The sequence below is a fragment of the Mus pahari genome, chromosome 15 (assembly GCF_900095145.1).
Source record: "Mus pahari chromosome 15, PAHARI_EIJ_v1.1, whole genome shotgun sequence".
NCBI classification, from domain to species: domain Eukaryota; kingdom Metazoa; phylum Chordata; class Mammalia; order Rodentia; family Muridae; genus Mus; species Mus pahari.
The window spans coordinates 70,071,936-70,089,581 of record NC_034604.1 but is presented as its reverse complement, the minus strand read 5'-3'; the positions used below and the strand labels follow the sequence as shown (position 1 = coordinate 70,089,581).

At 45.5% G+C, this 17,646-nt stretch overlaps 1 protein-coding gene across 1 annotated transcript in view; it reads left to right on the top strand.

The window, feature by feature from the left end:
• Nucleotides 1-17,646, top strand: part of Katnal2 (katanin catalytic subunit A1 like 2) — a 70,948-nt gene that overhangs the window by 26,629 nt on the left and 26,673 nt on the right. The window contains exons 2-9 of the mRNA XM_021214339.2: nucleotides 1,995-2,065; nucleotides 3,372-3,538; nucleotides 4,922-4,964; nucleotides 9,092-9,212; nucleotides 10,156-10,254; nucleotides 13,301-13,399; nucleotides 13,592-13,669; nucleotides 16,425-16,590. Coding sequence (XP_021069998.2) covers nucleotides 1,995-2,065; nucleotides 3,372-3,538; nucleotides 4,922-4,964; nucleotides 9,092-9,212; nucleotides 10,156-10,254; nucleotides 13,301-13,399; nucleotides 13,592-13,669; nucleotides 16,425-16,590 — 844 coding nt within the window. The remainder of the gene's footprint in view (nucleotides 1-1,994; nucleotides 2,066-3,371; nucleotides 3,539-4,921; nucleotides 4,965-9,091; nucleotides 9,213-10,155; nucleotides 10,255-13,300; nucleotides 13,400-13,591; nucleotides 13,670-16,424; nucleotides 16,591-17,646) is intronic.

Below are 17,646 nucleotides of genomic sequence, written 5' to 3'. Positions count from 1 at the left end.
GGATGACTTTGAATTCATTTATGATCCTCCTGTGTCCATCTTTCTTTCTTTCTTTCTTTCTTTCTTTCTTTCTTTCTTTCTTTCTTTCTTTCTTTCTTTTTTTTTTTTTTTTTGGTTTTTCGAGTCAGGGTTTCTCTGTGTAGCCCTGGCTGTCCTGGAACTCACTCTGTAGACCAGGCTGGTCCATCTTTCAGTTACAGGGATCACAGGCGTGTACCATATCATCCAGTTTTAGGTTTAAGGCAGTGCTGGGGTTGGATTCAGGGCTCTGTGCATGCCAAGTAAGGATCTTACTAATGGAGCTACACCACAAGCTCATATGCATAGATTTTATGATATAATTTGGACTACATAGAGATCCTCCCTCCCCTCACTTCTTTCCATTAGTCTCTTTAAGTAAGGATGGTCATTCTCAATTAGAAAAAATACTATTGGATATGGATATTTAGAGAATTTGAAATTCCTGAGTACTAAATGTGCACATTAGCACTGTGAATGAAGGCACACATTTGCCTAGCTTGGAGGATGACCCCATTATGCTGGACTCCCCTGTACTGGGCCCTCTCCTCTCCGTGGTCAGGCTGAAGGGCTTGAGGAACCCATTACTGAGTTGATCCATGAACTGGGTTGTACTCTGAGTGAATTAAAGATATATTATTGTATGAACATATGTTGTCACGGGTAAGTTGTAGATCACAAGGTTTTTTTATTTTTAAAAATTGTCTCTTTTTTTTTGTTGATCCCAGTTTTTAAAAAGTTATTTATTTATTTTTCTTGTCTCATATATTACATCCCGAGTATAGTAACTCCTCTGTCCTCTCTTTCCAGTCCCTTCCCCCACCTCCCCTGTCCCCCGACATCCATTCCTCCTTCTGTTGCCCTTCAGAAAAAAGCAGGCTGCCCAGGATATCAACCAAACATGGCATAACAAGTTATAATAAGGTTAGACATAAACCTCATGTCAATTTTTTTAAAAGATTTATTTATTTATTTTATGTATATGAGTACACTGTAGCTGTACAGATGGTTGTGAGCCATCATGTGGTTGCTGGGAATTGAATTCAGGACCTCTGTTGTTCCGGTCAGCCCCACTCACTCCTGCCCAAAGATTCATTTATTATTATATCTAAGTACACTGTAGCTGTCTCCAAACACACCAGAAGAGGGTGTCAGATCTCATTACGAATGGTTGTAAGTCACCATGTGGTTACTGGGATTTGAACTCAGGACCTCTAGAAGAGTAGTCAGTGCTCTTAACTGCTGAGCCAAATCTCCAGCCCCATAAACCTCATATCAGGGCTGGATGAGGCAACCTAGTAGGAGACAAAGGGTCCAGAAACAGGCAGAAGAGTCAGGGACAGCCCCCAGGTCTTCTTCGTACATGTTATGGTTTTGTAGCTTGGTGTTCTTGTGGAACGCCTAGCAGTGTGAATGGGACTGTCTTTAAAAAGTATCTTACTGTTTTATTTGTATGTGTGTCTTGCCTGCCTATGTGTCTGTGCACCAAGTACATGCAGTACCCCTGGCAGCCAGAAGAGGGCATTGGATCTTCTGGGATTAGCGTTTACCAGCTGCCATACAGGTGGTGGCAGGGATCAGACACTGGTCCTCTGGAAGAGCCATTTCTCCAGCCCCCACAAGTTTATTTTATAACCACCTCTTTAACCTGGTCTAAGGAGCAGGTGTATGTATATTTATTTCTTCCTGGTCTTAGGCACCAATAGGCTAGCTAGCTTGCCAGTAAGTTCAACTTGTCACCTGCAGCCCTAATTCAAGTCAGTGTGTCTTAAAGTTATTGATGAGGAGCTGGACTGAAAAAGAAAGAGACGCTAGAAAACAACTTTATGCAGCCTCTGAGACCACAGAGGCTGGCCAGCCTCTAAGACAGGCTGCTCCGTCTTGACAGATCGCCATTTCCTCTAAGCCTTTATTGTTATGCTGTCAAGCACTGCTGTATCTTGTTGTCCCTTCTAAATTTTCCTCTTTGTTCACAGTACGAGATGAGAACAGAAGCACGGCGAAAAAATCTTCTCATTTTGATTCTGCATTACTTAACACAAGAAGGGTATGTTATCACAAGTGTTTATGACAGTGCCCCTCCTCTCTGACCCTTCAAAAGCACTGACTAAACCCTTCTGTTAGAGCAGTTTCACGTTTGCAGAAAAATAAGCATAAGCATAGTGAATCCCTATATACTTTTTCTCCCCACTGGTTTCCTATATTATTATTACCATTACTAATATTGCTTTATTATTATTACTATTACTATTCTTTGCAGTACTGGTGATGGATCTCAAGCAAGCACTCTACAACCAAGCTCCAGTGTAGTCCCTTACTATTAACATTTCTCATTAATGTAGTTTATTTGTTATAACTGATGAGTCCTTACTAATAAGTGATGTTCTCCACAGCAACAAAAAAAGTAATCAATTCAGCAGCCACATCCATATTTGGCTAAAAGCAAGGAAAGGCAATCCAATGACAGTTTCTTTCTTTCTTTTTAAAGATTTATTTATTATATATAAGTACACTATAGCTGTCTTCAGACATACCAGAAGTGGGCATCAGATCTTATTACAAATGGTTGTTATCCACCATGTGGTTGCTGGGATTTGAACTCAGGACCTCTGGAAGAGCAGTCAGTGCTCTTAACCACTGAGCCATCTCTCCAGCCAATGACAGTTTCTTAATTGACTTACTTACTTGATTTTTTTTTTCGAGACAGGGTTTCTCTGTGTAGCCCTGGCTGTCCTGGAACTCACTCTGTAGACTAGGCTGGCCTTGAACTCAGAAATTCGCCTGCCTCTGCCTCCCAAGAGCTGGGATTAAATACTTACTTGATTTTAAGCACTTTCAAAATTGTTTTGGACAGTGGGAACATCACCAGATGTCAGTAGAAGCAGGTAGCTTCCAGACAGAAGTGTTACAGTTGACAGCGTTGGGATGTATTTAACACGTGGTTAAGTTACATGTCTGCCTATGATGTCACTGCCTCAGAGGCTGGCACAGGAGGATCAAGAATCCTAAGGCAGTGTGAACTGTGAATTGAAACCTTATCCCTTCCCTAAAACAGCCAACCGGTAAGCAAGTCACAAAACCAAAACCAACAGCGGCCGAAAAGACCCAACCCGTTCAACAGCATTAGATAACCCAAACCAAAAAACCCAAACCGAGAAAACAAAATCCAAAACAAACCAAAGAATCAAATGTAATGTTCCTTACTATGGAAGGGTCTCCTCCACGGTTTTCTCTAGAGCGTGCTGCTCACTGTCAGCTTGCTCTTTGTAGTGAGTCCCCTTGGATTTGCAACCCCTGTCTGCTTTTATTCCCTAACCCCAGACCTAACCTCCTCTCTCCTGTGAAACCACCAGCTATATGGATGCGGCTAAGGCTTTGGAGGAGGAGACTAGACTGGGACTGCGGCGCTTTGAAGTTTGTGACAACGTTGACCTGGAAACTATTTTGATGGAATATGAGAGCTATTATTTTGTAAAGTTCCAGAAGTACCCCAAAGTGGTTAAGAAGGCACCAGACCCAGGTACGTAGGTTTGTGCTAGAAATGATGCTTTATCCCATTGTTAAGAATGGTGTTTCTATCGGCCACACCTGTAATCCCAGTATCAGGGAGGTGGGAGGGGGCTCTGAATATGAAAAGTCGGCCTGTCCTGTGTTCCTAGGCACATGGTTGGATGGTCCCCTTCCATGCCTGGAAGAGTAGACCAGAAGGACCCGGACCCGAGCTCAGACCCAGAACTGATCATTCAAACACGAGTGCCTGGCTTGGTTGACGTCCTCCTGTCTTGTTGGCCTTTGCTTGAGGAGTGTGTGCTAGGGCGATGGAAGCAGAGCCCTAGTGTGTTGCAGATGCTCTTCATAAGGCAGCATTAACTTCTGGAGTGATGGAGAGGGCTGTTGGAAGACTATAAATGACAAAAGACTTTTTCTTGTTAGGAAGCCCTATTATCTATCTTGAAAATAACATGGAAATGAGTATTGGTGAAGCTAATAGCTCATGTATAGATAATGAAATGCTTTTGAAAGCCATCAATCCAGATGGTGATCAATAGAATGCAAAGACCAGTGTAGGTCAGCAGTCATGGAGGCTGGCTGGAGGGAAGAGCTGAAGCCAAGGCCCTAGGTTTTGTAGTCACATTGACTTAGAAGTCTGTAAGTAGGGGAAGTAATTATAAACCAAGGGAGATCATTGCCCTGTTTGCAAGGCACTCGTTAAGCCGCAGAGCTTAACATTTCATGTAGGGACCAGGAAACCGAAAGGAACATCAATTAAAACCAGCCAGGCTACACCCAGAGGTGGAGGAGGCCTGCCATCTTAGTTTTAGTTTTTCTTTACTCTGAGATCTCTCCCAGTGAAGGGCTCAGAGCTCAGCTCACTCGGCCAGCTGGCAGGTCGTTTGAGCCGGACACTGGTTCCTGACATAGAGAGACAAACACTGTCCCCAGCAGGGACTAGATTCTAGACGTCCAGTCCTCAGCTAGCTTGGCACTCAGTTTCTCCTGTGATTTGGACGCAGTGTCTTCATTCTAAAGGTCAGCACTCAGTAAATGTTCCTGTTAGTCCCATGGGATTCTGGAGTGTTCTTTGACCCAGAAAAGCAGTGGCAAATCTATGAAAACTTATCGGAATGGCAAGCCATACCTCCAGCCTGAGTGTGGGTATTGTCCCCAGTGTGCGGTGTGCTCCACACTTCTTGAGGCCTGGGTGTCTTTCTCTGTGTGACTCAAAATGCCTGAGAAGCTAGGACTTGCTTCTCTTCCCTGGCCCCTTCACTTCTCATTAGACAAGCTAGCTGTCTGTGGTCTAGGAGCACACAGTGTGAGGACACTGGAAGGAAATGTTCATGTAAGTTTGCTTGCTCTCATCAAACTCCATTCTTCTCTTTCCCCATTTGTTTTTCCACAGTAGAAAATAATTTACCGTCACGAAGTGGAGGGAAGAACAAAAGGTAAAGTGATTCATTTGATCAACTTCATTCATTCTTTTTTTTTTTTTTTATTATTATATGTAAGTACACTCTAGCTGTCTTCAGACACTCCAGAAGAGTGAGTCTGATCTTGTTAAGGATGGTTGTGAGCCACCACGTGGTTGCTGGGATTTGGACTCTTGACCTTTGGATGAGCAGTCAGGTGCTCTTACCCGCTGAGCCATCTCACCAGCCCAACTTCATTCATTCTTTGCTTTTTATTTTTTTGAGACAAGGTTTCTGTACAACTCCCCCTGGATTTCCCGGAACTCATTGTGTAGACCAGGCTGACCTTGAACTCGCAGAGATCCACCTGCCTTTGCTTGCTGGGTGCTAAGATTAAAGATGTGTACTTATACATCAGACCTGATTGTTTGAACTCTTTAAGAGTGTGGGATCTCTTTCCTGTAGGGTCTCAGTGCAACCCCATGACTCTCTGCCCCCAGTACCAGGCTGTGGCCATGTGACCTTGGAGTCCTCCCTTGTCACCACTGGCTCGACTTAAGTCAGTGTCTTTAGATTCTCCCAGGTCACTGAAATTATGTTCGATGATATCCTGCCTTTCTTATCCATATAGCTTGGAACATCTGGATCTTCAAGGTTGAGTGATTGCCACCCAGTTCCCACCACCTATTTTTATAAGCATGAGCAAGCCTCTGGCATAGGCCTCAGTGTTGGCTGGCTTAGGGCAACAGGGACTGTAGGTTTTTGCTAGTGTAAAAAAGCCACAAGCTCAAGGACAGGTGAAAGTGTGGTTCTGGAAGGATCTAGACTGCAAACCCAGGGCAGTGAGAAAAAAAAACAACAACTTAGAATGTGCCAGAAAAAGAACACTTAGATTGACATAGTCAGTAATTTATTAGGTCTTGAGAGGTGAGCATTCTGTCTATTCCTGCCCCTTTGCCCTCACTCAGTGCTTCAGTTTTATGAATTCAGTTCTCGTATCCAGACAGAGAAGGAAGGACCCAGAGACCTCAACAGGGCCTCTTGGCACTGCCTGTACCAATGGCTGGATGGGACCCGTGCTTTCTTCACATTAGTGACTCCAATGCTGTTCTGCCCCAGGGCAACACAGCCTTGCACTGTCCTTTGGGAACAGTTTCAGAGTGTTGATGGAGGTGCTATTGCTATATTAACAGTTTCCATAAAGCCGTTCAGCCTCTGGCAAGGGACTTTTAAGAGGAATGTCCTTGGGATCTGGTTGTTTTCAGTTGTTCACTCATGCCTGCTATGCCCTCGGGTACTTTACCTGGTACATACTTGGTGAGTGAGCCCTGGGCAGCAACATGGAAGGCAAACGGAGGGAGGTAGTGGTATGCATAGCCATTGGGGTTTCTGCAGTTCTTCTGCGTTGGTGATGGCTATCTATGGCAGGCACCAAGGTTTGACACCAAGTGATTAGTTAGGAAGGAGAACCAGAAAAGCAACGGGCAGTGTTTCTGGACATTGTGGGCTTTTAAACAAAAAAGACTTTTATTTCTATTTATGTGTATGAGTGTTTTAACCACATGTAAGTATGTGCACCACATCTGTGCAGAGCCCAGAGTCCAGAATTAGGTCTCCTGGAATTGTTAGACACAGTTGTGATCTCCCCAACACGGGTGCTTGAATTGAACTCAGGTGCTAAGATCAACAAGTGTTCTTAGTCCCTTTGCCCCTTCTCTAGCTGTGCCAGGCACAGTTTTCTGCTGAGATAGTTGCTTGGTAACAGGGTGTGTCCTCTGGTTGTCTACCAGTCATGCAAGGGTTCTTTCCTAATACTGTTCCTCACACCCAAGACTGCTTGCAGTTTCAGATTGGCTGATGACCCAAGGGAGAGGTAATGAGCAGATGACAGATCGGGGGCCAAGGCTTGAAAACTTGTGGGATGGGCCTAAGATAATGGAGTTTGATGGAATGAGGTTCAGGCTCCTAACAAGCAGCTCCTCCAGAAACCTAGAAATCAAGTTAGCACAGGACACTGCTCCGGCAGCATCGCTTTGGTGAAGTGCTATTCCAGATGTGGTCTCCAGCCTCTTCAATAGAAGACACTGGAGCCACTAGGGATTTTTTTGGCTGGAATGCAGACCGGCATGGCCGTCTCCTTCACCTTCTGAGGGTTATGTTGGTTGCTTTCTGCACCACTGTGTGTGTATGTTCTATAATTTCATTTAAACCATTCTAATTAGGAGAGTGTTTATATATAAAATGTTTGGTATTCAGCCAGGCGTGGTGGTGCACGCCTTTAATCCCAGCACTTGGGAGGCAGAGGCAGGCGGATTTCTGAGTTCGAGGCCAGCCTGGTCTACAGAGTGAAACCCTGTCTCGAAAAAAAAAAAAAAAAAAAAAAAAAAAAAAAGTTTGGTATTCGTTTCATAATTATTTCATTTTTTTGCCAGCAAAAGGCCTGGAGCGTAGTTTTCTTATCTCAGAGATGAGAAAAGATGCCCTAGGCATGGCTCGTGCCTACTTCCCACATTCACCACCAGTGTGTGGACACTGGTGCTATTATCGACTTGGGTTATTTCGTTGGTCAAGTAGTTATATTAGGGAGATGCACCTTTTCTTTTCCATAATGAACTGGACTGAGGCAGAAGCTGTCTGAGATCATTTAGAACATGAGAGTCATCATTCCTGTGAACCTCCTGCAGATCCCTTGCAAAGAGCTGAGGGAAGAGAGGAATTAAGATGTGTGGACTCATGTTTGCTTCCTAATGTGTGTGTGTGTGTGTGTGTGTGTGTGTGTGTGTGTGTGTGTGTATGGATGGATGAGGATGTACCAAACAAATTAGTCCTGCCCTTGTAGTACTCACATAAACTCAGATACCTGTGTTGTGACTGTCTTGTACAGCCCACCAGCAGGCTCCCTTTATCCCTTCCTTCACGCAAATGTCATCTTTCCTAGAATTGCTATTCTTCTGACGTCAGTACCGTCAGTTTGTTTTCCCGGAGATGGACTGTACTGATGAGAAATTATTTTGCAAAGACGAATGACATGCGTCAGTAGAGATGGCTTAAGTTTTGCTTTCCTTCCATAAGCCCCTCCTCCAAGTATTTTATCGTTTATTTTTGTGTTTTTGTGTGTGTCTATGTGTTGTTGGTTACCTGTAAAGGCCTGAAGAAGGTATAAGATCCCTTGGAACCAGAGTTGTGAGCTGTTGTGTGTGGAGCAGTTGTGAGCTGCCTGGTGTAGGTACTGGGAACAAAACTCAGGTCCTCTGGAAGAGCAGCAAGTGCTCTTGACCACAGAGCCATCTCTCCAGCCTATGAGCCCATTTTGATATTTACTGTTTACAACATGCTAAGAGATGTTTTACGTAGAGGAAGTATATTCAGTATAATGGATTATACTGAACCCAGATTATGGACCCAGACAGATCCTCGAATCTTCTGATGTTTCATAACTTGAGTGGGAGGACTGTTCCTTCCCTCTACCCAGACGTCTTCCCAGACCCCTTGTGAGGTCTGATGCTCATAAGGTCGATGAGAGATGTTAACAGTGGGAGCATTCTTCTACAACAGCACTTCTCAACCTTCCAAATGCCTTTAATACAGCGCTTCGTGTTGTGATGACCGCCGCTCCCCCACATAAAATTATTTTCATTGCTACTTCATAACTGTAATGTAGCTACTGTTATGAATCATAATGTAAACATGCAGGCTGATACGTGACCCCTGTGAAAGAGTCGTTCAACACCCAATGGTGTTATGACCCACAAGTTGAGAGCCACTGTTCTAAAGCAATGCTTGTTGTTATTGTTGGGTATTTGTTTGTTTGTTTTTGTCTTTTAGATTTAAAAAATTTTATTCATATGGGTGGGTCTTTGAAAACTAAAGCAACTTGCCAAAGTGTGGAAGCTTTGTGGTGTGGACTAGGGTGAGGTGGGTCCTGGGAGGAGCCCAGTGAATAGCCTGGGGGGGGGTGTTATGGGGGTGATTGGAGCCAGATCAGGTAAGGCAGATGGTGCAAGTGGAAGAGCCTTATTGCAGGTGTGTGCGTGTGGCTTTCATGAACCTGTGTGTGCGTGTGGCTTTCGTGAACCTGTTTTAAATATGCTCTGCTAGTTATTTATTTACTTTGAATTAAATGCTTAGAAAACTTTCCTGGAGGTTTTTGTTCCCTTCCTTAGGCTGATGAATGACAATTGTCAAAATCTCCCCAAGATATGTCACCAGAAGTCACGACCCAAAACTTCAGCAGTGAAGACAGGGGACACCAAACCTGCCAAAGAACACCCTAAACAGGTCAAGGTGACTGCTTGATATCGGTAATACCACACTTGGCTAATGAATGGCTTCAAGAAAAGTGTCTCGTGTCTTTGTGTGTGTGTTTTTTGAGGTTCCCTGTTTAAAAGTTGTTGTAGGATTTAATTAGATTGTAGAAGTCCCTGAATACTGGTGATATTTTAGTATACCAGAGCAAAACACGGGTTAACTTCTAGACTTGCCAACTCCTTCTCTCGTATGAGCGTAGAGCAAGGGTACTGGGAGGGGTTGGGCTGCCTGGTGAGATTTGGCATTTCCTTCTGGGCTTCTGCAAAGCGCATAGTGTTAGTCCTTACCTCGTATCTCAACACGAGGCTTTCCAGAAGGGAAGGCAGCAGGAGAAGTAGGTCCATCCAGAACCTTCTATCCAGGACAAAACAGTCCAGGTTTTTACATGGAACGACCATTGGAAACTGAGAAAGGGGACAGGAAGTTAGTGCTGAAGATGAGCAGGACAGACAGTGGGGCAGAGAGAAATAATCATGGAATTCTCTTGGTTTGAAGAGGGTCTTTGGCTGTCCCCAAGGTAGAAGGGAGGGTATGGGACAGTTGAGTTCCACAGGAGGTTGGGTGACTCTGCTGAATCCCCAGACTCACCAGCCTTGGCCAGAGGAGACAAGACGAGCCAGTGGGTGGGGATGGGCTGAGTACGGGGATTTTTCTATGGGCAGGCAGCTTTAGAAACCATAGCCTAGAGTCAGCCCAGCCTCTGGGAATAGCTCCTTCCTTATAGGCACAGAGATGTCAATGAAATCAATGTGAAATCAGTAAGCCATTGATTCATGGTCCTGTAAATCTGAGAAAACTTGGCCGTTATACAGAAGTGGTATCTAGCATTCATTGGCTTTTGTGTGGAGGATGGGCAGTCAGAGCCAGGGTCTCAGCTGCTTCCACAGGGAGCCACTCACACGCCTTCCATCTTTTCTAGGAGAGTGTCACTAACGCTCAAGCAGAGAGCACTGACTTCGGCCTAAACATATCAAAAATCCACAAAGACCACCCAGAGGAAAAGGCCCACCCACGAAGAGTAAGTGGAGGTCGGGGACCCAGGATGGAAAGGGGTGTTTGTCTGGAGAAAAAGGGAAATGAAGCATACAGTTGTTGCCAAACAGGAAAGTGAAGACAGAGCACTAAAGATTGGCTGGGAGATATGATGAGAGGAGTGTCCCATGAGGAGCAGAACCCCAGGTTCTGATCGCCCTCTCCTTTCTGGAAGGATGATCTAGAGTGATCCTTCTCTAGAGCTCATAGTCTCCTCATTTGCCAACAGAAGTGTTCAGAACAGAGAGGGTCCTATGGTGTTTTCAGCTTCAAAATTCTGTGATTAGCCGGGTTGTGATTGGGTGCTAGAGTTTGCCTGCCATTCACAAAACTCGGTATTTGCCCCCTGACATCAGACATGGTTAAGAGAACACAAAGAATCCCATGGCTCCCATGGTAAACACTGGTGTGCTGCATTATTTCCTGAGCCATGTCCTATACTTTTGTTTGTGGCTCTTCCAAGGGTAGTTGTTTAATGCCCCTCAGCTGGGAAGCATGGCTGCAGACTTAAGTGTAATTATTTGTGAACTGTGAAAGGTTAGTTGGTTTAGGGCAGATCCTGTGCTTAAAGATATTTCTGCTCTCCCATTCTTCCTCCCACTCCTCTTCCCCCTCCCTCTCCTCTGCCTACATCTCCTCTTCCTCCTTCTCCTGTCCCTCCTCCTTCTCCTTTTCTTCCTCCTTCTCCTCTTCTTCCTCCTTCTCCTCCATCTTGGTTTGTTTGTTTGTTTGCTTGCTTGCTTGCCTGCTTGTTTGGTGATCGAGTCTCACTAGTTGGCGTGGGACTCACTACGCAGACTAGGTTGGTTTCAGACTCACCACCTGCCTTTGCCAACTGGGTGTTGGGATTAAAGATTTGCACCATCAGCTATTTCTGCCTCTTTTTTTTTTTTTTTTTTCCTTGGTGAAGCTCAGGTCTGGCTTTGTATATAATAGTTCCTTCAGGAGAAAAGGCCCAGGTGGAACAAAAGGCAGGGGTCGTGGACCCTTTGGCAAAGAGGAGCCGCATGTGCCTGCCCTGCGCCTGCTGAGGGACCCCCAGCTGTGCGTCCCTGGTTCCTCTCCTTCAGTGAAGCTGTGGACCATGGGCTGCTGAGCTCCTGCCTGCCCTGCAACAAACGGATAGCTGTGGTGTGTGCTGGAAGGACTACCAGGACCACTGACCCGCACAACGCACGCACGCAGCTGCCTTATTGGCTTGCACATTCCCCCCCCCCCCAGCATACATACTGGCAGGCCTCTTAGAACTGACTGCTGTAGGAGACAAAGCGTTTGCCTCTCACTGGAAGATGGCCTCTTTGTCAGTCCTCATTGCTTTGCTGCAGTCTTGGTCCCCTGTGGTGGACATAGCAATTTGGTGGCTTTAGTCTCTTGTGAATGCCTCCCATGCATATAAACAGGTGCCTCTGATTGGGTCACAAGGAAGGGACTATTTAACCCAGCACCAAACCTTTGAGATGGTCTGGCTATAAAATCTGTTTCTAGCAGAAACAGCTTTGGGGTAAAAAATATACAGATTCCCACCCCCTAATCCCCCACAGATTTTCAAATATTCATGGGCTGAGGGACAGGGCCTAGGGGTTTTCCCCTAAGAGGGTCTCTCCGTCACCATGTTAGGGACCCTAGCTTTGGATTCTGGTGCCTTGCTGAAAATGTCAAAAGTGTGTTGTTCTTTGGAGCACCGGCTGGGGGGTCAGGCTGCCACCAGAGTTCACTGTGGGTCAGGCTGTTGTCAAGCTGCTGTCACCACCCAAACCTTCTGTGTGTTGGTTTTTTATCTGTAAAATGGAGACTGCCACACCACCTGCTGTATGTGAGAAGGAAAGGGGAGCGTCCCATCTCTGCCTGGCACTCAGTGAGCACCGGTGACTGCTCCGTGGTCTGGCCTACTCTGCCAATCTCCTTCCCTAAGAGAACAGCACCAGGAGCCTGGAAGATCATCTTAGTTACGCTTTGTGTGATGACCAGTGCTTGGCAGAGGCAACTTAAGGGAGGAAGGAGTTGGCTCCCTGCTTCAGAGGATGTTCACGGCAGGCAAGGCATGGTGGCGTGGCTTCTGTCTGTGGTAGTGACAGCTTGTAGTTGAGTCTCCTTCCATGGCAGCCAGGAGGCGGCAAGCTAGACTAGAGTCAGAGGTAACCTCATAGGGCTGCTGTTAGCAGCCAGTGTGTGCCAGGCAGGCGCCATGTCACAAAGGTTCTACAACCTCTGGACAGACTGTCACCAGAGCCTCTTAGGACCGGGTTCGAACACAAGGCTCCATGGAGGATGTTTCAGGAGCAGATACCTGGGTCCGAGTCCTGGCTTCAAGCCTTTTTTAGTCTTTTGGCTCCGGGCAAGTTGTTTAATGCCTCTGGCTTCCCTCCACAGAAGCAAAATGAAAATGCCACTGACCACTAGCAGGCGTGGTGATGGGCTGAGAACCTTGCATAGCTGTTCTGTCCCAGGCCTTCTCTGAACGATGGAAGCTACTGCAGTGAGCACAGAGGACTTCTCTCTGACCATGTCCCAGCGGGTTCCTCCCGCCTGGATAATGTTTTAGAAGGGTGTGGTCAGACAGGGCAAGTGGCCATATGATAGAGCAGATGCGTGTCAGCAATGCGAGATGCCTGTGGGTTTATCACTCGCTCCGGTCTGAAGAGTCATGTAGTTTTTATTTTTCCTGAGACCTGACTTTAGCACACCATCTTGTTCAGCGGTAGTTCAGCATACGCTCTCTTAAAGAATTATTTATTTTATGTATGTTATGTACCCTGTAGCTGTCACAGACACACCAGAAGAGGGGCATCAAAACCTATTACATACAGATGGTCTTGAGCCACCATGTGGTTGCTGGGAATTGAACTCAGGACCTCTGGAAGAGCAGTCAGTGCTCTTAACCTTTGAGGCATCTCTCCGGCCCCCAGCTTTCTCTTAAGACTTGAAGGTTGTCTGCCATGCAAGGATAGGCACATGGAGCTACTGAAGTTAGCAAGGTTACTGTGCTCTGCTCTTGTGTGTTCATGGCTTAAATAACCATTGCTCCCTTCTAGGGCCAAATCATTGACTTTCGAGGACTGCTCTCAGACGCTCTCAAAGGAGCCACCAGTGAATTTGCGTTGAACACCTTTGAATGTAACCCAGACCCTTCAGTAAGTGGCCAAGATATGTGCCTACCCTTTTGTACTGCCCAAATCTAGTGGAACTTCCAGGGGTATCCTGCGTTCAGAGAACTTGAGATCTAGTCAAAGGTCATAGCAACCATTTGTTTCGCCACGATCCCGCTTTTCTTCCTAAATTATGAAGCAGTTTTGTAATGCTAGCCTATCTGCGCCTCTCACCAGGAGCGATTGCTGAAACCTCTGAGTGCATTTATTGGCATGAACAGTGAGATGCGAGAACTGGCAGCGGTGGTGAGCCGGGTAAGATCTGCTATTCAGTTCACAAATTTATGGAGGCAGACCAGGGCTCCTGGAGCATTGTGGGCTGCTTCTTTTATTAATAACAATAAATATGATCATTTATTTATAAAGTGCCCCCACTTGCAGAGGCACTCATATTGTTTAGAGGCACAATAATGCATGATAAATAAATTATAGAATCATAAAATTACAATAGAAAAAGCCCACCATCCTACTATAGGGGCCAAGAAAACAGACAGCAAAAACAATGCAGAAAGGAAAGGACAGGGGAAAGGCTTTCTAGCAGGCCCCAGGGCAGCGGGAAAGGCTTCTAAGAAAAGCAAGGCACGCAGGTGCATTTTATTTAAAAAGCCACAGTCTGGAAATACAGGGGTCTGGGAGCGTGATGACCTCAGACTTGGAAATCTCCACGAATATAACAAGATTTGTAAGAAAGATTTTTAGCACCAGGTTATAGATACTTCAAGCTTGCACCCTGGAACCTAAGGCAATGAAAATGAATGGACAATGACACAGCCTTGAAGTCAGGCGACCTGTCTGCTTTCTAGAGCCTTCTCTATCTAGCTCTATGGTTTTAGGCAAGCTTCTTGGGGAAAGGGTAGATTATTGGTTACAGAAGACTTCAGATTTCCACTGACCTCAATTTAATTGAAGACTGAAACTGAGGTAGGCTCAAGAATATGCTTTAAAATCAGCCAGAAAGTTCAGCTGGGAATAACCAAGGGTGACTCTGCATCTCTTCCCAGACAGTAGATACGCGCTGCACAAGCACAACAGGCGTGTAGGGGACCTGTGGACTGAGGGGAGTGACTTAGGAGACTCTGGTTGCATGGACGAGTGCCTCCAGACAGCATGAAGAGAAGGATGTAGGAAAATGTGGAAGAGAAGAGGGAGCTAGAAGGCACTTGGAATAAACGCGGGGTGGAGAGAGGGGCAGGGTTATAGAGGAGGGGTCCCCAAGCAGCATCCAGGATGGAGAATTGGGTAGAGAGAAGAGAACGTCAGAACAGCATCCCTCTGTGGGGTAGGTCATCCTGTATGTCGATAGGCCATTTGTTCAGTGAGGTGGTTGGAGAAGAGAGGTGAGCTATGAGGTTTTCACAGTGGAGATAAAGATTAAGCTGGGTCAGGGGGCACGAGGAAGCAGAGGATAGCACTTTTCATGTCCACATAAATCTGTTGTCTTCTTTCTGTTTTTGCAAGAGGAAAACATGATGGAAGTTCAAAGTAGGGGGGACTCTCCACACCGCTGGAGGGAGCCAACAGGCGCTCCACACCGCCATCAGAGTAGGGGCTCCACACTGCCACGAATGCTGCCAGTGATGGCGAGGTCATTAGCTCGTGAGGCACACCTGTTGAGCTGTGGCAGCTAACTTTGTGCATACGTAAGGAAGAGCTTTAGTCTAGGAAATTAAACACCACCTTGTTAAACTCAGTGTTGACTCTAGATCACAGAGAGAAATATAGTTATCTATGGATCGTTAAAATATCAGAGTAGATGTATCCTCACTGTGTGCCAACCTTTCCTAAGAAAAGCCTTAATCAGAGATGTGTGTTCTTTCCAAGGTTTGGAAGCCTGGAGTCAGGTGTGATGTAATCACTTGAGGTTGAAGCAGGAGGACCCCTGCCACACAGTGAATTCCAGGCCAGGGGTATAGAGTGAGACCCTGTTTCAAAACACAAAACTTGGAAGACTGGCTCCTGTCCCCGCTACCCTGTCCAAAAATGGATGACATACATTATGCACAATCTGATCATTTCTAGTAAATACTTCTCATTAGAGTAGAGCTCCTCTCGGAGGGCCTGGGGGGGGGGGTGTGTGTGTGTGGAGATAGGCAGCCTCTTAGGCCATTTTTAAAACATACTTTTATATTTTTGAAATATGTGCACATATCAGTAATAATAAAAAGCAAAAACAAAAACAAAACCAAGTAGATGATGAAACACTTTGCAGACTTGTTCTTTAGTCTGAATGGCATAGGCAAGGGCCTTTGAGAAAAGTACTGCTCTAGACTGTTAGCCTGAAATAGCTCCTATGGAGAAAGGCCCCTGAGTGACTGTTCAGAAGCATCTTGTGAAATTGAAATTGGGAAACTGTAAATTAGTTATCAGTAAAAGCTACTTAATTGATTACCCTCGGGTGGTTGCTACCGGGCTCTTCTGAAGAGGGGAAGCTGCACTTGCTTGGTTCTTGGCCTCCCTGAATGCTTCAGAGGCAATCGCTCCAGCTGGAAGAGGGGACTGCTCCCTAGGGAAAATGGAAATTGGTTTCAGGGGAGCATGGGAGCAGTATGTCTTTTACACAGCAAATTAAGAAAGTGTTTGCCAGATCAAAAAGCTAGACAAACACCAGGGTAGGGGAGGGGCTGTTTTTTTATTAGAAACTAGTGTAATTTGAAGGTATGTGTTGACTGTGGTCATAAATCCGCATGAGTTGCTACTGACTGATGTCAGGCATAGCTCATGGTTAGATTCCCTCCCTGCCCCATCTCCCCATCTCCTAAAAGCACCTTATTATACTCTCAGTACCGTCTTCAGGGGAATCCATTGAATACTTTCTTGCCATCTCTTTACTGAACTAACTCCAAATTATAATGTATGATTAGGTCTACATTATAATATTCATGAAACACACTTTTTTTTTTTATCACCAGCACTTTATATACTATTAAGTCAAGTGTTCTGCACTGCATTGTTTATTTCAGAAGTGGAAGAGAACATTAGTTTTAACAGAATAATCCCATGCACATTGCAGGACATTTATCTCCATAATCCCAACATAAAGTGGAATGACATTATTGGACTGGACGCAGCCAAGCAGCTAGTCAAAGAAGCCGTTGTGTACCCAATAAGGGTAAGTATGGAAGCCACGTTCCTAATCACTGTCAACAGGACAAGCAGTGTGCAGACAGGAGAGCATGGTGATTCATCTGTCTGTGAGGTAGTCTTCTGACTGGGCCACACGAGGTCAGTGCCGGAGCAGCAAAGCCAGTCTATTCTGTAGCTCTTCAAACCACACTCCACCTGCATCCCTTGCAGAGAACCTGGTTAGGTGCCCAGAGCCCACATCAGGTGGCTCATAACTGCCTATAGCTCTCCTTAGGCACCGTCATGTACTTGTGCATACTAACACACATAAAATAAAATAAAATAAATAAATCCTTCTTAAAAAGCACCTTCTATATTGGTTCAGATCGAGTGTCTGCACAGAGAATGGTGTGGATGGATGGTTTCTCAGATACTAAGCAGCAGCCCATTAGTTTGTCTTCCTAACAGTGCGCTAAGTGTAGTAGACACACCTCAGACAGGAGTAAGAAATATATGGTATCAGAACTAGGGGAGAACCATAGCATAGAACTTTTGAAAGGATAGAACATTTCATTGGCCCATTATTCTGGGGAACAAGCTCATGGCCTTTGACATGTGGACACGAGATCCACCACAGGGCTACAGCCCTCCCCGTTCTTACATGTGTCCCATGGTGTTATACCCTCCTCCTTAATCCATAGCATCAGTTGGTTTCTCAGCAGCACTAGCGAGACACTAAGCCCGTGTAGTGGTTTCACTGCCGTTTCCCCCTCCCCGCCTGCTATGAGTCCTGTCCTGCTCCTAGAAGGCTTGAACTTGAACTGATGGAAGAGACTCAGCTGAAGTCTGTGCACATCCTCTGGGAGTGAGTGTCCCTGGTCTCCACATGGGCAAACACCCTCATGAATTGGTTCTGGGATTCATCCTGGATTTGCTTCTGCCTTACATTTTTAAAAAGGGACTAAATGTTCCACATAAAGAACTTAGCAGGAAAGGAAATTATATGCAGAAGAAATAACTATTGTCACAGAGAAGACAATAGCTACCTTTCAATATACCTTTCTTTTCTCTTCTTTCCCTCCCTCTCTTTCTTTCTTCCTTTCTCTCTCTCTTCCTCTTTCTCTTTCTTTCTTTCTTTCTTTCTTTCTTTCTTTCTTTCTTTCTTTCTT